The 20,370-nt window shown below is 38.1% G+C and overlaps 2 protein-coding genes across 2 annotated transcripts; one reads left to right on the top strand and one right to left on the bottom strand.

The window, feature by feature from the left end:
• Positions 5,299–5,763, bottom strand: LOC109218401. The gene has a single exon (XM_019382769.1). The coding sequence runs from the start codon at positions 5,761–5,763 to the stop codon at positions 5,299–5,301; it is 465 nt and encodes a 154-aa protein (XP_019238314.1).
• On the top strand, positions 11,352–16,177 carry LOC109207287 (lysine histidine transporter 1-like). Its single transcript, XM_019370177.1, has 8 exons — positions 11,352–11,606; positions 13,446–13,603; positions 13,717–14,121; positions 14,387–14,780; positions 14,881–14,986; positions 15,073–15,164; positions 15,591–15,659; positions 15,757–16,177. The coding sequence occupies exons 1-8, from the start codon at positions 11,562–11,564 to the stop codon at positions 15,853–15,855; spliced, it is 1,368 nt and encodes a 455-aa protein (XP_019225722.1). The 5' UTR covers positions 11,352–11,561; the 3' UTR covers positions 15,856–16,177.

The raw sequence follows: 20,370 nt of genomic DNA, 5'->3' as shown, positions 1-20,370 counted from the left end.
CCGTTGCAGGCGTGCAACCCGCTCCCATTTCATATATTACCGTTGCAGGCGTGCAACCCGCTCCCATTTCATATTATTACCGTTGCAGGCGTGCAACCCGCTCCCGTTTCATATATATTACCGTTGCAGGCGTGCAACCCGCTCCCATTTCATATTTCAACACCAATCGTAAAAGTGTCTCAGCAAGGAAACAATAATATAACAAAAAATCCCAGCAAGGGAGCAATAATATAACTACAACATCCCGGTAAGGGAATAGTAATATAACATCAACACCCTGGCAAAGGAACAGTAATATAACACCCACATCCCGGCAAGGGAACAATAATGATAATCCTCATATGAAGCACGAATAAACCACAACAGAGTCATAACAATTACAATACAAGACTCACGGGCATGCTTGACACCGGCGTATAGATACTCGTCACCATGCCTATATGTCGTACTCCATAGATAACACATAGAAATTAAGACACAACTCCTAATCCCTCAAGTTAAGGTTAGACCAAACACTTACCTCAATGCCACGAACACAATTCAAGCCTCAACTATCGCTTTACCCCTTGATTCTACCACCAACTCGCTCGTATCTAGCCACAAGTTACTTAATTATATCAATAAATGCTAAATGAAACAATTCTAATGCATGGAAATAAGTTTTCTAAAATTTTTCCCAAAAAGTCAAAATTCGACCCCGGACCCGCTTGGTCCAAACCCGAAATTCGGACCAAAACCCGATTACCCATTCACCCCCGAACCCGAAAATATAGTTAGTTTTGGAATCCGACCTCAATTTGAGGTCTAAATCCCCAAATTTCAATATTTTAGGTTTTACCCAAAATTCCCAATTCCACCATGAAAACCCTAGATTCTAGGATGAAATCTTGTAAAAAGAAGTTAAGGAGTAATGAAAATGAGTTAGAAATCACTTACTAATGTTTTGGAGAAGAAAGGTTGTTTGAAAAATCGCCTCTTATGTTTTTGGGGTTTTGAAAAATGAAAAATAACTTAAAATCCCGTCTAAATATACCCATCTCAGACCCTCTGTGCGGACCGCATAAAATCGAGTGCGGCCGCGGAGCTCACAATGTTGACTGCAGGGACATACTTTAGTGTTTTGGCCATAAGTTTCTCTACAGATGTCCAAATTGTGATTTCTTTACCTTTCTGGAAACTAGACACGAAGGGCTACAACCTTTGTTTTTGAATCATCTCAAAATTCCTTGTAGATCAAACAATATAGGCTTCTGAAGTCAAACCAGTGAAATTCTTCCTAACCGCGGACCGCACAAAAAGGAGTGCGGCCGCAAAGGCCCCTCCGCGGTCAGCACAAAAATCAATGCGGTCAGCACTGGCGGGTTCAGAGATCTGCAACATCTCTGGACCTGCAACAGCTATGTTTTAAGCCTGAAACATCCCGGAACCTACCCGAAACTCTCCCGAGCCCTCGGGACTTCAAACCAAACGTGCATACTAACTCAATAACATCATATGGACCTAATCGTGTGATCACATCATCAAAATAACATGTAAACCCATGAATTAAACCTCAAAACTCAATATTTTCATCAAGAACACTCAAAGTTCATAACTCTTCAACCGGAAGTCCAAGTCACGTCAAATAAACTCCATTTTTCACCAAATTTTACAGTTATCATTTAAATACTATAACAAGTTTGTACCGGGCTCCGGAACCAAAATACGGGCCCGATACCAATGGTTTCAAACATTAATTCTTTTCTTCATTTCTTAGATAATTCAGCAAAACAATTTCTTTCAAAAATTAATTTCTAAGGCTTGGGACCTCGAAATTCATTTTCGGGCATACGTCCAAGTCCCATATTTTACTGCGGACCTCCCGGGATCGTCGGAATACAGATCCGGGTGCGTTTGCTAAAAATGTTGACCAAAGTCAACCATAATCAAATTTTAACTCTAAAAATTTCTATTTCTCATATTTTCACATAGAAGGCTTTGCGGATATAGGTCCTGACCACGCACGCAAGTCGAGGTGAGGTAAAGAGGAGGTTTTTAGGCCTCGGAACACTGAATTTGTTTCTAAAACAAGTGATGACCTTTTAGGTCATCACAGTGTCGTGGTCGACGACTACGAATCCGTGTCTGATCTTGATCCTGATGATGTTAGGATGTTTGAAGAGGGTCTTACCCGTTCGATGGTTCAGGCGGGAGGGCCGTCCCATATTTTAGAGATTTCGTCGGACATCAACCTTTTGGGAGATACGGAGGACCTAGTGCCGCAGTTTGACCTCTTGTGCTCCGCCGCCAAGAGCGAGGCTCTTCGGAACGTTCCCGATATTGATTTGATGCACAAAGTGGCCGCTTTGGGCTTGAGGGTACGTTTCGCTTTCCTTTTATATTCCTTTCATTTTTCTTGCCTGCCTGGCCTTACCCTGTTTTTTCATTTTCCAGACGTACATGGTGGAGATTGAGAGTGCTCGCAGAGCTGATACTTGGGCCAAGATTTTCCTGATGATGCTGGGGAAATATCGGCGCTATCGCGATAAATGGCCCGAGATGCACGAGCGGCTGAGGGCGAACCCTGATGCTCGATCCCTCGGCGAGGAGTTGGAGAAGAGGGACCAGCAACTGATGGAGGCTATCCGCAGGAGTAGTGTACTCGAGGAGCAACTTCGTGCCACGGATGAAGAGCTTGAGCTGGGTAAAGGGGTTGCTGCAAAGTGCGAACATCTTTAGGAGAAGTTGAGGTCTATGCAATCGGAGATGGATCAGAACCTTATCAGGGTCGAGGCGATGAGCGCGGAGTGGATGGGAAAGTTGACCGAGTTGGAGAGAAAAGTTGCCTGTTTGGAAAATATCGAGAGTGCTTGGTCATCGGCTTTGGCGAGGGCTGCAGCTTTAGAGAACACCATCCGTGTCCTCCAATCCGAGCAGGAATCGGAGAGGGCAACGGCCACGTTAAGGGAAGCGAGGCTTGAGGAGCGCATTGGCGAGATCGACCGAGATGCATCGACCCTAGCAGACCGGGTCGCTGCTCTTGAGGCCGAAAAGGAGCAACTATTGGAATCTTCCTCCGCCGCTGCTTCTCGTCATTTGCACGAGCTTTGGGTTCATGCTGAAGCCCAGCGGGATATCTACAAGAGTTTGTAGGAGGCGGGCAAAGTTACTGAGGTCGTGTATGAAGGAGCACGGGCGAAGGCACGAGAGGCTCGTGTAAACTGTGGGTATGATTCTGCAATGCCGGAAGCTGATGAGGGTGTGGGTGATGAGGGAGGATCTCCTGGGGATGGTGCCGAGTGAACGAATTGCTATCTTTGTTTCTATTTTTTCTTTTTTTATTGTTGTTTGTTGTTCTTTTCTCGGACTCCGTTGATTTTAGTTGTAGGTAATTTGCGGTCGTTTGCGCGGTGGCTTTGTATGAAGAGGATTTTCAATGTTATACGCCTTCTGTACTCCTTTTCCTGTTTTGCTCTTCATAATGTTGATGCAAAGTAGATTTCTACATGCTGACCTCCCGCTTTTTAGGAAACTTCAAGGTCGCTTGGTTTGAGTGGAGACTTGATGACTGCTTTAGCTGACGGGGCGGTGCTTTTCACCTCGTACCGAGGTGCTAATCTATCAACGTCCGAACGGTATCAGATTCTCTTTCTAATAGCGGCCGCTTCGCCGTAGGGATTTTATTTCGAGTTTGTATCATGGTATCATCCCGTCGCGAGTCCCAGTTATCTTCGGCGATGGCTTTCAGTCTTAGGGGCATTATTTTGAATTCTTGTCGAAATGTTGGTCTGTCGTCGTTCAATCGAGGTCGAACTCTTCTTTTTGGTGGTGACCCTTGGCCTTGAGGGTGTTATTTCGATCCTTCGCTGAAACATTAACTCGTCGTTGTTCGATCGAGGTCGAACTCTTCTTTTTGGCGGAGGCCCTTGGCCTTAAAGGGTGTTATTTCGATCTTTCGTCGAAACATTAACCCGTCGTTGTTCGATCGAGGTCGAATTCGTCTTTTTGACGGAGGCCCTTGGCCATAAGGGTGTTATTTCGATCTTTCGTCGAAATATTAACTCATCGTTGTTCGATCAAAGTCGAACTCGTCTTTTTGGCGGAGGCCATTGGCCTTAAGGGTGTTATTTCGATCTTTCGTCGAAATATTAACCCGTTGTTGTTCGATCGAAGTCGAACTCGTCTTTTTGGCAGAGGCCCTTGGCCTTAAGGGTGTTATTTCGATCTTTCTTCGAAATATTAACCCGTCGTTGTTCGATCGAAGTCGAACTCGTATCTATATGGGTTTCCTTAGCCATTGGGACGTTACTTTCGAGCTGGCGTCGAAGCAGTATCCCGTCGTAGTTTGAGTGAAGTCGAACTCTTCTTTTTGGCGGAGGCCCTTGGCTTTAAAGGGTTTTATTTCGATCTTTCGTCGAAATATTAACCCGTTGTCATTCGATCGAAGTCGAACTCGTATTTTTGGTGGAGGCCCTGGCCATTGGGACGTTACTTTCGAGCTGGCGCCGAAGCAGTATCCCGTCGTAATTATGGCGCTCTATTCTGTTTGTTGGAGTATCGTGGATGCTAGTTTCATTCATACATTGGAGATTTGTTAGAGTATCGTGGATGCTAGTTTCATTCATACATTGGAGATTTGTTGGAGTATCGTGGATGCTAGTTTCATTCATACATTGGAGATTTGTTGGAGTATCGTGGATGCTAGTTTCGTTCATACATTGGAGATTTTGATTATATTCTAGTAGGAAACATGCGTTGACTTTGTATATACAATGAATATTTGGCTATCTATACCCAGTCCCTTCATTACTCGGCCCGGAGACCGTGTCGATGGGCGGGGCGATGAACAACACTTCGGACTTTGAGACGTCTCCCTTGTCACCTCATCAAAAATCTCACCGAGAAAACCTGATAGGGACAAAACCCGGGTGAGGGAGAAAGAGTACGACTTAGGAGGCGCCTCTTTTCAGAAGTGGAAGTATTTGAGATGGGCAACATTTTCCAAAAAACTCGGTTGTTTTCTTTTCGACGAACTGAGGGCCGTTGTCGCAGCTGATTTCTTTGGGAATGCCAAAGCAGCATATTATTTTTTTCCATATGAACGCGATAACTTCTTGTTCATGCATTTGAGTGTATGCACCTGCTTCCACCCATTTAGAAAAATAGTCAGTTAAAACCAAAAGGAAGCGTACCTTACCTCACCCTGCTGGAAGGGGTCCGACAATATCCATCCCCCACTTTATGAACGGCCATGGCGAAGTGACGGAGTGCAGCAGTTTTCTTGCTTGGTGTATCATATAGGCGTATTTTTGACATTGTTCACATTTTCTGACGTAGTCTGCGGCTTCTTTTTTCATGGTGGGTCAGTAGTATCCCGCACGTATGAGGCATCCGACGAGGGCACGGTTTCCTGTATGAGCACCATAGTGCCCCTCGTGTACTTCTTCTAATACCCGCCGCGTTTTGGTTTGGTCGGAGGCATTTGGCCAGGGGGCCACCGAACGTCCTTTTGTAAAGGTCGTGATTCACGAGGCTGTACCTGGCCGCCTGTATTCGGAGCTTTTTGGCTTCTTTCTTATCTTGCGGGAGCGTTCCCTCCTGCAAATAAGTCACGATACGATTGCGCCATTCCCAACTCAGATATATAGAATGTACCTCGACCTGGTCAATTGAGGAATGGAGGAGGGTGACCACGTTTTCTTTGTTGATATTTCTGGTGGCTGCCGCTAATTTGGCGAGGCCGTCTGCTTCGGCTGCGCCCTGGGTATCTGGTCGAGGCGGCATTCATCGAATTCCGGTAGTAGTTTGCGGATTTCTGATTGGTACTTTTGTAGTCTCGGTTTTTTGATTTGGAAAGTCCCAGTGACTTGATTCATCACGAGTTGGGAGTCGCAATGTAAGATGAGTCGTCGAGCGCCATATTTTAGGGCTAATTTCAATCCTGCAATCACAGCTTCATACTCGGCCTCGTTATTAGTCATTTCGGGGCATCGTCTGGATTGGCGAATCACTCCGCCCGCAGGGACTTCGAAGACGAGTCCCTGTCAGTTTAATTTTGCGTGCGTCGGGGAGCGTAATATCGGAGAACAGGAAATGCTGCTGCTTAGCTCGCACTCGTTTCATACACATTGGAGTTTTCCCGTCTAACCTTTTCGTTCTCCGATTTTGAGGTGTCGAATTGGCGGGTGGGACGATGAATTACGCTTTGACCTCGGGGGGGGGGGGGGGGGGTCCTCCNGGGGGGTTCCTCCTTGTCGGCCTGATGTTTAAGTCCCCAGGGAGGTTTTCTTGGGACACCTTTTGAGTGAGGGAGATGAGGTATTGTTCGAAGGGTATTGCTTCCGAGGCGTCGGGTTTGTCTGGTGGACGATATTTCAGTGGTTCCGTAATAATTTCCTATTCTTCAGTTGGGATGTTTCTTTGCTTGCTCGCCCGTGCTGCGCTTACGTTCTTGTTTAGGCAATCAACAGAAGGTGGGTTAGGATGATATCCTCCTTATCCCGATCTGATGAATTGGTGAACGAAGGTGGATCAGCGGCTACTTGCTCTGCTTGGCGTTCCGATGTTTGACGATGATGGTGTTTTCTGAGCTTGGTAACCGTATTCGGTCCTGCTTCCCTTCCTTTTTGTGCCTTGGTTCACTGCGGGCCAGGCTTGTTTTGACTGGTCCATCTGCTGCCCGGCATGCGGGGGATGATGTTGGTTGTAACTTTTGCTTGTATATAGCATCATGATCTAGGCTGGCGTGTGAGATTCACTTACCGTTCCTCTCGGTGGGTGATCGTTTTTCTAGTTTTCTATCTGGAGGAGACTAGGAGGTTTTCACTAAGAAATCCCCACAGACGGCGCCAAATTGTTTGATTCAAAAGATATTGAAACCTTTTTGAACAAATCAATCAAAGAAAATGAAGAGGTAAATCTTAATCAAGGCTAATAACCTCCAGATCTATAAACGAATCGGAGAATAATGCATAAAATGAAATAAGAATAGATCAATCTCATTGATATTTTACATTTTTTCATTCATTAATCGATGAAGATCACTGTTTTTTCTTTTCCATGGAAAGGCTCCTCGTCCTTCACTATCTCGTTGCTTGGTCGGGATCTTGGTCAGGCCGACTGCAGCGATTAGATTTTGACCAATACAACGATAATAATAGTAATTGTGACAGAAAATTCGTCACAATTTCTCCACAAATTCGAGTGCCAGAAAAATTGTGACGTAATAATAAAATCGTCACAAATCCGTCTCAAATTGATGAATTTTGTCAACTAAGTTAAAATTGTCGCAAATTCGTCACAATTATTTAGTCATAAATTTATGATTTTCTTATAGTTTATCATTCCACTACAACTCTATTTTGTCCTTATCGAATTAACTGGAGTAAATTAACACAATAACTGTTAAGGAAATAGAAAAAAATTGAAAATTAACATTTAAGAGGCAACTACGAAGAAACTTACGTAGATAAGATATTATCAACTAAGGTTGACTAAGCGAGAAAATACAAGGAAACCCAGATTTTGAATTGGGGGTGTACAATCACATACTATATTAAGTCGCACTGCAATTTCAGTCTCAAGCTTCGACATCTTCCTCATTTGAATAACTATTAATGAGAGGACGAATAGATAAGGGTCACGAGTCTGCCTCAGTGACTAACAATTACTGCATTAATTGGAAAACATTCCAGTTTTCATTTTCTAATAAAGTCTTCACTGCTGTAAAAGATTGAAATTAAAAGGGGAGGTACTACAAATATATACGACGAAGATTTTGTAGAGAAAAAAAATACTTCAATACATTTTCAGAATGTGATCGGAGGAAAAATGTAAAAGGATCCAAAGGAGTTAATGCGGTTCGATAGGTGACAAGTTTACTCATGGCGTTTTATGTCCTAGATTATTTATTTCTATAACAGCATCTCTATATAATAGTTATTTACTGATGATGGGCTATAATTACGTATTTTAATCGATTATTACACTCTAATTTACTGCACTTTAGTTGAGTTTGCGCTTTAATCGCTAGTGTTTTGCACTAATTGTGTGTTTTATGCCTTGTAGGTGTGATTCCGAGCTATGTACATGTTATGGAATGAATTTAAGTGATTTGGAGCTTTGAAGTCTGAGTAAAAGTTCAAAGAATTAAGCCGGGATCGCGTTTGGGGGTCAACGGATGATGGTTAGAGCAAACGAAGACTCCAGTAGGCAGATTGCGCACTGTCTAGTAAAATACACATAACTTTACTCAAAGAGCTACAACTTTCATGTTTTACGTTTTTCCAAATTCAGAACGGAACAGGATGAAAAACGAGCAGACGCGCGAAGGACGCGCGAAGTCGCGCATAGTTCGCGCGCTAAAAAGATTGAGGCAGAAAGGTGCGCGAAGACCGCGCGAAGTCGCGCGTCTGACCCGGGAAAAGTGTCCTTTTTCACATTGGAGAAGGTATAATTTTTTAGGCCCAACCCTACTTGGTATATATACATGAGAGAACGTTTTTTAGAGCAATTTTTGACCAAGGAAGAGCACAGAGCCGCCGTGGAGGCCGGGTTTCATCTTTTCTTCCACCAACTTAGTCTTTTTATGTTTCTTTGTATGATTTGTTGTATTGCTACCATGCCTATGTGGAGCTAAACTTCACGTTCTAGGGTTTTGGTTCTTTCATGACTATTGTTATTCGGATATTGATTTTGATTTCTTGATTTATCGTATTGGTTTATTTGTTCAATCTTGCACTTAATTATTTGATTGCTTGATCACCAATTGAATACTATCTACGAATCTAGAGTTGAACTCGAAAGTGGGAATTCTAGATTGCATATAGGATTGAATAGAGCAAGTTCTTGAACCTGGGCATCGGGGAACGGATACGCGGTTAGGATAGACATATACCTAATTGCCTTGCTTGGTTGATTTACAGGAATTATAAATGCGTTCTTGTTGATTCTAATTCCATAGACATATAGGCGTTAGGATATCTTGAATAGGCGAGTAAGAACTCGACAGATTCTTATGAGCAATATTAACCCTGTCAACCAATAAACTAGATAAATTGGTTAGTCAATTCAATTGAAGAATAGAATAGGAATGTTAGATAGCCCATAACCCTAGATCGTTTTCATTACATTGATATCATAAAAATCTGCTGTTTCTCTCTGTTAAAAGTTCATTATTTATATTTTTTTATTTTAATTAGTTTAGAATCAAATACTTCTAGGTTTAATTCTTGTATAGATAATTAGGATGGTCTAATTTAATTAATAGTTAATCACAAGTCCTCGTGGGATCGATATCCGACTTTTAGTCACTTTATTACTTGACGACCGCGTATACTTGCGTGTGCGTTTGGCCGCAACATTTACTATAAAAATCAAGTTTTCTTTAGAACTGATATTTAAGTTATACCTCTCCATAACAACTTTTTACCTATAACAACAACTACTACTACTATATTTATAGCATAACATTCTTTGTAAAATTACCTCAATAGCAGCCATATAGAATTTAAGATTACTACTCCCTCCGGTCAACTTTAATTGATTTCTTGGTCCTTTTAATTTCTTGTGGTCCACAATATTTGGTTTTTTTTGGATATCAAGAATGACTTAACTTTTTTTTTTCCAAAGTTGCCCTGGGACTAAATAGCCTAGCAGTATATTTGTTATATTTCCAACAAATAAATTAAGGTTAATATGGTAAATTTCATTGTTAATTAATGCAAAAGGGTGGATTCCTTAATATGTGGGAAAATAGCGAAATCAATTAAAATGGACCGAAGGGAGTAATAATAATTCTAAAAATATGGACGCAATCTTTTCCACTAAATAAAGTTTCTATCTTGCATAAGATGTAGGATTTGAAGATGTAGGATTAAGATGTAGGATTTGAAGATGTAGGATTTTAGATAGAAAATTTATCTAATAAGCTCTTACATTATTTCCAAAAAAATTATTGGATACTTTTTTGCTGAAAATTTAGACACAAATGTCCGCTAATTCAAGCGTTATATCACTAGTAAGAGAATGAAATCTACGAAGTAGCTACAATTAGAAAGTTATTCCATCAATCTTGAAAGACTTTATCTTTCTAGGTAGCTTTAAAATGTTTGCTTTAGAGTTTAAATCTTTATAAGTTTAGTTATGAATCTATTAAAAATGTATTAGCTTTTTTTAATATTTAACTAGTGAATATGCATATCTTTTGAGATTTTAAATATGAAGAATTTTCATATCTTATGTAACATTTAAAAAGTAAAAATAATTGATTTTTGGATAATTTTTATCTATAATAGCCAAAAAATATTTAAACATCAAATGTTGTTATAGGTGTATAACATATTAACAGTCATTCACTATAAAAGCCAAAAAATATTGAAACAAAGGAGGCTTCTTGTATGTGCCCTTTACGTCTTTGATAATATGCTCTGCACACCTTTGAAACAATTTTCTTTTAATTATTTGATTATAAATATATAATATGTTGTTCGAAAAATGACATTGTATAGCCATTGTAAAAATAATAGCGGGAAAATGTATAAAATTTATATACTTTTTGTATGTAAATGTATGTGTGTGTGTGTGTGTGTGTGTGTGTGTGTATATATATATATATATATATATATATATATATATATATATTATGTATGTTATATAAAAAAATTATATAAATTTTAAACTTTTTCTGCTACCAAATATAAATAGTTTATGGTACGGATTAAAAGTTATAATATCCCTATGTTTTATACTTATGAAATTGGCGCTTAAATAGCTCAAACAACTTTTGTACGCGTGTTTTATGAATTTTAGACAATCTTAACATATCTTCTATTTTCTTTGCCTTTTGATCTATTTTAAATGTTAATTGGACTTTAAAAATATCAAAACTGAATTTTTGAGGCTTGATGTGTTATATCTCAGTTATTTATTAAATTGAGTATGAACGCAGGAATTTCTCCTTCATTATCACGGAATCACTTGTATATTTTAAAGGCAATAATTAATTCAGTTACTATGCATATATTTTCTGTAACATAAAAACATTATAAGATACAACTTGTAACAAACAATTGCAGGCCGGAGAATAAAATGAGTAATGCAAAGTTCGTGGAATTTTCCTAGGAGACTTATACAGCTAATCAGAAAATAACTCTTAAGTCAAAATAATTACTAGTATGAGTATAAGCAAATAACAAAGAGACTGATGGCAACTTGTAGTATATAGTAGTATCAAATTCATCGCCTTCGTTAACGACTACTAGTATTATTTTCTAAAATTCAAAGTCAAACAAAAACGTCACCTTCAATCTCTACTTGTTAATTTATATATAGTAGGTCCTATCTGGGTTTTTTTTTTTCCATTTTAAAAATACTACGAAACCAGCTAACGACTGAGAATTCTAAATAATTTTTACAGCTAAGAGTATATGTAGTTTTGTTTATATAAGACAGACAGCTTCGATATTTTCCATATTCATTTTACTCTCCTAAGTTTTCTATACCCTTCATCTCTTCAGTTTTCTTCCCTTTTTAAATTGTTGGGTAGTTTAATTTCTACAAGCACAAGTCCATAACCTGTAGCCATGGGAACTCAAGCTCCATCGGATCCCAACTACAACAATGACAAGGTAAGTCTCTCTCTTTTCTCTGTGTATATAAAGAATGTTTACTATATCAAGTATATATTTTAACATTTTAGCTTTCCTTATTTTTAGTTATTGTTCCTGCATTTTTGACATGAGTTACATGTAGTAGGTGTTTTGACATACAAATTGTAACTTTTGAAAAAATATGTAGTTTTTGGAGTTAAGTTGAAAAATAGTATTTGTAATTTGAAATTATGTTTGGACATGCATTTCACTTGAAAAAATATTGCAGTTTTTGTGAGTGGGGAAAAAAAGAAGTTTGAAAATTTTGAAAAAGTGGTCAAAATCACTTTTTGGTTTTTGAAAAACTCATTTTTGAATCTATTTTTTACAAACTTGCAAAATTTCATAGAGAAACACATTTTTGAAAAATAATTCAATTTTTTTTTAAGTGAACAAATGGGCCGGTAGTTATCATTTAGTTATTTGATAGTGTAAAAATCTTTTATACTTGGATTGTATATAATTTAAACTTTATATTATGTGGATATAAAGAATTTTCATAAAAATTGTTTGAGATTTGCTAAATATTTGAAAAACTTGGTTGAGTTTTAGATCTTGAAGTAAAACTGTCTCTCATTTCGGTGTTCATTTATTGTTTCCAACTTTTCCTCTGTTCGGGTTACGAAACAAAGAAGCATTGGTTAATGAGAAAAATGTGAACTTTCCTACTTTTTTCTTGTTTGTTTTGTGGTCTAGAATCAATCTTGAACCAGTCAAACTTATATTATTTCTATATTTTAAAAGGAAAATGACTCCGGTCTCAAAATAATAGCCGAAAAAATATATATTTTTGGTATATATAAACTTTTTGTATGTCATATATAAAATTATACAAATTTTATACACGTTTTTGGTTACCAAATGTAAATAATTTCTGGCACGAGCTAAAAGTGATAATATCCATATTTAAAAATATAGTGGTTCAATTTCGATCTTTTAAATTAAGTGTAAGCTATGTGTTGAATGGTTGACGTTGCATGTGTGTACATCACGTTAGAAGAGTAGGGTACTTCAAAAAAATTTAATGAATAATTAACGACGTTAAATACACGGCAAATTGGTATAGAGACGTGCCATGAGCAAATCATTTCAACTTTTCAGTTGACTTTCCATACTATACAAACTGCTAATAAGAAGAACTACTAGTTTATTACTAGTGGGTCACATGGATTATGGATTTAAAATCCTTTTGTCTTTTTCCAGTATTTTAAGCCAAATTTCACGTTACTTTGCATCTGAATCCATTTGCAACAATCAGAAGAAATTTTTTAATTATTTTTAATTAAATGGTTATGAAAAACTGAAACAAAGTTAATTTGTTACTTAGGTTTGAATATCACGAAAATATCCTTTGAGTGGCTCTGTAGACTACATACCTATCAAGTCTTGGGAAGTTTCTTTCTCATTACATTTTAATGTTTAAAGCAGTTTTTTTTTCGGACTTAAATTATATGTACTGGCACGGTAAAAAAATTTAATTGGCAATAGTATAATTTAACCGATTATAGTAAATTACTTGCCATATTTTTATATATTTTTTGGTCTCCTACTGTACTGTGTTTATCGTCTTCAGCTTTATGTTCATATATATCTTTGTAAAATTCAACTTAGAATTGGAACTACAGTCAAGCCTCTCTATAACAGCCTCATTTGTTCCATATTTGTTGGCTGCTATAGTGAAGTGTTGTTATAGAGATTATATATTATAACATAACATAAAAATTGATTCCGAGAAAACTTGGGTTTTATAGTGAATGATTATATTATATAGAAATGATGTTATAGAGAGAGGTCTGACCATATAATCAAATGACACAGGTTGATACAAGAACTGCAGAAGAGAAGGCAATCGATGCGTGGCTCCCTATTACTTCTTCTAGGAATGCAAAATGGTGGTATTCTGCATTTCACAATGTTACTGCTATGGTTGGTGCTGGTGTTCTCAGTCTTCCTTATGCCATGTCAGAGCTTGGATGGTACAATTCTCTCTTTTTATCCTTTTTAACATTTAAATATTATCAAGACACTATTGCTGGACGATATCAGCAATGTATTTAAGTTATACACGCTGACAGTACTGTAATTTCAGGGGACCTGGTGTAACGGTGATGGTAGTATCTTGGATTATAACTTTATACACACTATGGCAAATGGTTGAAATGCACGAAATGGTTCCAGGGAAACGTTTCGATAGATATCATGAATTGGGACAACATGCTTTTGGAGAAAAACTTGGCCTATGGATTGTTGTGCCACAACAATTAATCGTCGAAGTAGGTGTTGACATTGTTTATATGGTGACAGGAGGAAGATCACTAATGAAAGTCCACGAATTGGTTTGCAAAAAAAACGAAGACAGTATCCATTGCGCCAAAGATATTAAACTTTCCTACTTCATCATGATCTTTGCCTCTGTCCATTTTGTGCTTTCCCATCTTCCCAATTTCAATTCCATATCTGGTGTCTCTTTGGCTGCCGCAGTAATGTCCCTAAGGTATATATATCTATCTTTAGCTTATTGTTTCCTTTCCCCCCTCAATCATGTATAATATGTGTATACAAAGTGTAATTCTACGTATACCAGCTAGAAAGAGTAAACAGTGAACCCTAACCTTCTCTAAGATAAGATTCGACTAAACCAATAGGCAAAAGTCCCTTCATAAAAGCTACTATAATAATTTAGAAATTTTCTTATTTGTTCACTTCTTTAAATGTTGATACTGTTTCTAACGTGTTTTTTGTTATGTCGGACAATGAAGTTATTCTACAATTGCTTGGGGGGCATCAGTAAAGAAGGGTGTACAACCGGATGTAGATTACGGGTACAAGGCTCACAGCACGTCAGGAACTGTTTTCAACTTCCTGAGTGGATTGGGAGAAGTGGCTTTTGCATATGCAGGTCATAACGTGGTTTTGGAGATTCAAGCTACGATCCCTTCAACACCTGAGAAACCTTCGAAAATACCTATGTGGAGAGGAGTTGTTGTTGCATACATAGTTGTGGCTCTCTGTTACTTCCCTGTTGCTTTTATTGGTTATTGGATGTTTGGGAATTCAGTATCAGACAACATTCTCGTGTCTTTGGAGAAACCTACTTGGCTCATTGTCATGGCTAACATGTTTGTCGTCGTCCACGTTATTGGGAGCTATCAGGTATGATCGATGTTCTGATCTAAATAGGAAAGTTTCAGTTATGTTTATTTAGCGCGTACCGTTTACCTAATGAAATGTTGTTTATGTTATGATGTTGTAGATTTACGCAATGCCAGTGTTTGACATGCTCGAGACTGTGCTTGTTAAGAAACTTAGGTTCAGGCCTACTTGGTATCTGCGATTTGTTACCAGAAATATTTATGTTGGTATGTTACTTGCCTTCATTTACTATAAAAATTTGAAGTACTTAGAATTTTGAAACCTTATATTAATGCCTTTGGACTTATTGCAGCTTTCACAATGTTTGTTGGAATCACCTTCCCTTTCTTTGGGGGACTTCTTGGATTCTTTGGAGGATTTGCTTTTGCTCCAACAACTTATTTTGTAAGTGATTTACAAAAGATTTTTTCCAATCTCTTTGTAGTGTTGAGAATAAAGGTAAAGGGTTAGGATAGATAGTCGAGCGTTGTCATGTCTGTGTATTGTCGTATCCCTTGACTTCTGTTAGTACTTGTTGTTGCTTTCGTTTTGGCTTTCTGATTATCGTATCTACTGTTAGTTTGTGTTTTTTGCTCCGGTTTTTCGATTGATATGCTTGTTGTTGTCATTATTTTATCTTTTCCGAGCCGAGGCTCTACCGAAAATAATAACCTCTCTGCCTTCTTGAAGGTAGGGGTAAGGTCTGCGTATACTCTAGCCTCCCCAGATCCCACTAGTAGGATTATACTGGGTTGTTGTTGTTGTTATCGTCGTCTTTATAGTGTAGATTTCAGATGTCTTATTGGGAAACTTTGGTTTTTGTTTCTTCAGCTGCCTTGCATCATGTGGCTTGCAATCTACAAGCCAAGGAGATGGAGTCTCTCTTGGATTGCTAATTGGGTATGGGGCTACTTAAATCTGCCGTTGTATTTTCAGTTTTGTGATTTTGCCTTTTATACACTTGAAAATGACAAATACTATGTTCTTTTTATGACAGATTTGCATAATATTTGGAGTTCTATTGATGGTTTTAGCACCAATTGGTGGTTTGAGATCCATCATAGTACAAGCCAACACTTACAAATTTTACAATTAGACATCTCTTTCTTGGTAAGGAGAAGTTTGTATCAATATTCAAGTCCAAAAAAATTGCGACGATTATGCTAAACGAGAGGAGACTAATTAAATTTCTTATATAGAAGTGGAGTATGTTTTATTATCGGAAAGAAATTTCTGGCTAGATACTGCCTTGTTGTGTTTTGGCTTATAACTTTTTATAGAGTAGGTTTTCTTCATGTGTAAAGTTATGATTAATATCATATTGATATCGAAATCATTGTAAAATGGCATCTCAATTTCTTTCTTTGTTTCTAATAAACCATCTAAGATATCGTAGGCATTCAAGACTTTGGATTCAATCTTTATTCTTTTAAGCCAGGATTTACCAATTTGGTTGTAAAGCATGGTAATTTTGTTATGAGAGTTCATGTTACTGATTCACGTAAAAATAGCATGGCCTAGTCACTTTTGTCATTGAAAAATAGTCAGCGTTTGCTAAGTCCATGAAAAATAGCCATTATTTTGCTGCAACACGAAAAGTTCCAGCATAATATACTGGAGATCGGTGCACATGTGTATGAACTTCCAGCATATTATGCTGGAACTCCAACATGCGGAAAGTTCCAGCATAATATACTGGAGATCGGAGCACCTGTGTATGAATTTCCAGCATATTATGTTGGACCGGTATATTATACTGGAAGTCCAGTATATTATGCTGGATCCAGTATACTTATGCCGGAACTCCACTATATTATGCTGGAGTATTTTCCGGATTTTGAATAGTGTTTTCGTTCGGATTTTTCTTTACATGAAAAGTAGCTAAATATCGATTACTTTTGAAACTGTGACTATTTTTGAATCACCACTTGTAAATCTGACTATTTTCTAATTTCTCGCCAAATTCATTTGTTAACTTGCTCCGACATTAAACGGTTGCATATAGCGAATTATTGGCCCAAATTTGGGGTAGTTTACAAATAGGGGTAATCAATTTACACCTGACTGTGATAACTCTCTCGATACCTTATTGACGCTTATACAATAACTATGCCTCAATCTCAAACTAGTTAGATGAAAATATAACGGTTCCCCTCCTCCCCATTTCTGCTATAAGCTACTCAACAAGTCAAAAAATTCAGGCTTGACGAATGGATGCTGCGTGTCTTTCTTGATCAATAAATGTCAAGAATAAAAGAACTTAGACTTCAAGCCCATTCCCCTACGTAAGAAACAGAAACTAGGGACGGTCGGGGACTCTTAGGATGAACTTGTCAACACCAAATCTATATCTAGTATCTAGTTAGAGATATCCAAGTAAGTTGATTGAAGTGGTCAAAGGGAACGGTAAAATTTACCTGCATCGGGTGTTTACACCAAATTATGCTAATCAACTATAATAAGATATAAATTAAGGTGAAAATAAGTATGAATTAACTATGATTTAGTGATAATAATAATTGTGAAAATATGTGTTATGTATTTATTGGATTAATGTAAATACCAGGTGTAAATGAGTTTTTTGTTTAACCAAAAAATAAGAATTTCGGTCAAAGCTTGCTACCAGAAGAACTCGGGTTACTGATAATCAAATAAAAATAATTGATATGAATAATAAGATAGAAAGCAAAGTAATTCAGTGTATTCCAATAGTGTTTTCTGTTTTTACAAATGTTTATTCCTCTCCTTTTACAGTTATTTCTAAGTAATACGTTTCTTTCCTTCCATAATGGAGTTATTATGGGCAATTAATGACATTTAATGCAACGTTATAATTGGCAATCGTAAATGTTCAGTACAGATTCTACAATGTTTCCCGTAGTTAATGCTCATTAACTACCAATAATACGCATCTATCCTTTTTTGCTATCAAGGTTCATTCCTCCGACGCTTTTCCGAATTATCAAAAGGTTCGAGCACCTATCCCTTCTGTTTTCCTTGGACCTCTGCTCGTGCCTGTTAAAGTTCGTGCCTCTTTAACTATTCTATGCCAGCTGTCATTCTTTAACTGATCCACGTGTCATGACATACCACCACATAATAAATTTAATATACTAACTTGAATTTTCCCAATGCAGATAGTCCCCCCACTTGCCATTTATTCAACAATAGAATATTTGGAAAATGGATCTTCATTAAAGCGGTAATTTTTGCCGCCATTATACTTTTTCCATAACTGACGTTTCATATGTCACTTCCATTTAATGCTCGTGACACGTGGCATCTTATAATTGGATCTGCAATTCTTCAGCGCCTTTTAGGGCTTTATTGCGGCTTCATCAATTACGAAGTGACAGTTTCCATCATGGCGTTTCCATCATTACACCTTTTCCTTGACGGTTGCTTCTGAGTATAAATATAACTTTCGTTTTTGTCTTTCTCATAAAAAGTTACCTACCTTAGAATATTCATTCTTGTTTTCTTCCTCGTACAGCCATGTCTTCTTCAAACCCTAATCCTCGAAGAGTCCCCATTGTTGATGAACTTTCCCTTGCTCCTGTTAGAAGCAGAAGAGGGGGAAGGTTGCGTAGTTTAGGGCCTTCATCTACACGAGGTGTCTCTTTACCTCCATCGAGTTCCACCCTTCCTTCCAGAACTAGGGGTTCTCTTTCACATAGATCTTCTTCTAGAAATAAAGATTCTAGTGAACCAGTTCGTGAACCTTTAGTTGATGAAATTATCCCTTCTGAACTATCCTTTTACTCTGATAGAGAGTCAATTAGGAATAAAGTTTCTTCTATGTCTTCTTAGGATCGTGCTGACGTTTATCCTTCTTAGATTACTGAAAGTTTAATTTTTGTTATCTGTATGGATTGCCATTGGATCCATGACTTCCCTATTATAATTCCCAATGCAACCAAAGAATTACATCTTACATGACCAGATTTTCTTTTGTGTATACATATCCCTTTACACTGAATTTCAAACCCCCCATTGATCCTGTTATTATTAAGTTCTGCCGTTTTTTCAACGTCTGACTGGGACAAATTGGCCCCATTGTGTGGAGGGTTGTTGCTTGTCTAAGGCACTTAGCAAGGTTGGCTAACTTGCCTTTCACTTTCTTTCATCTGATCCACCTCTACTCCCCTAAACTTTTCTGCGATGGGATCTTTACTTTAGTGGCGAGGAGTAAGAGAATACTAGTTAGCCCTGAAGATGATAAAGATCGTGGCTGGTATGCCAGATTTGTTGCTGCTCTTACTGTGGGTTTAGTAGGTGAAGAAAATGTACCATTCCCCGAAAAGTGAAACTTTGCACGTGAGTTTTAATCTCGCAACTTTCTTCCTTTTTCCCTTCTAAAGGGATTTATTTTTCCCGCTGCTGTTTAATCTTTCTCCTTTTCAGCAACCATGGGAACTGTTGACGAGATTCCCAATTTTCGTGGCTGGGTAGAAAAGTTATTGACTGTTGTGTCTATGGAAGGCAGATCTTGGAAAATCCTTTCACACAGATTTGGTTGGAAGGTCAAAACTCATGGTAAATACTTTACTCGCTTTCTTTTTATATTTTTGTTCATCTTTCCTTTAGAATTTTTATGACCCTTCTTTTTATCAGGGTTCCCCATACGTGGGGTAAGTGCTGATGCAATCACGACTTCCAAAGTTTCTTTGGAAAGAGCTCAAGAGATAATCTTGAGTTCTTCATCGAAAAGGAAAGCTGATACGACTCAAGATTCTGAAGAGGAAGAGGAACATGACGGAAGTTCCTTGGTTAAAAGGCCACGGGCCAGAAGACGCGTCTTGTCAGACGATGAAGCGAATCCTCCCCGTTCTATTCTCGTGGCCAAGCCTGTTAGTGCTATATTGGTGTGTTCTGATGATGATACTCCTGCGGCAGCTCGTGACTCCGATGAACAGCTTTTTTCTCGTGGGTTTGATAGTGAGAATTTGGGTTTGGTTTCTGATGAAGTGCCTCTTGCCTCTTTTACCATGTCTGTCCCTGTGGTGTGTTCTTTGCCAGCTGTTACTGCTACTATTTCTGCTCCGCCCCAAGCTGTTATGACTTCTTCTTTAGTCCCCACTATCACCATCCCTCGTACTGAGGTTAGTTCTTCAAGTGGAAGTGGAGGGATGAAGCAGATTACCATTGAGGTCCCTGCCGATGGTAATCTTTTGAAAAAATCAGGTCGGGCTGACGTATGGTTAAAACCCTTGATTGGCCCAGTAGAAAGGTCCAAGCTAGAAAGTCATAGTTCTTTGACTTGGATGAATGATATAGTGCAATCATCACTGAAGGTATTTGCTGCCTTTTTTACGCTTTATTTAATTCTTCTTTCACTAAGGTTCTTGCCCCTTTCTTATTTTTTAGATCAACCTCATTGGTACAGAGATGATGAAGAGGGTTCCTCATACGGAGCAATTAATGCATGACTATCAAGTTGAAGCAGACAATTGGAAAGAACAGTATGAAAGTCTTCAACTGGAGATGGAAGTGTTAGAAGAGAGCAAGTGTACCTTAGAGCAACAGTTGAAGGTCTTGATTTCAGAGTTAGCAGTTGAAAGAGCTTCTTCCAATCAGCTTGACAAAGACAAAAGTCTCCTTGAGGCATCAT

The sequence above is a fragment of the Nicotiana attenuata genome, chromosome 2, assembly GCF_001879085.1.
Source record: "Nicotiana attenuata strain UT chromosome 2, NIATTr2, whole genome shotgun sequence".
NCBI classification, from domain to species: Eukaryota; Viridiplantae; Streptophyta; class Magnoliopsida; order Solanales; family Solanaceae; genus Nicotiana; species Nicotiana attenuata.
The sequence above is the reverse complement of the archived record's forward strand: the minus strand, read 5'-3'. Positions and strand labels throughout refer to the sequence as shown.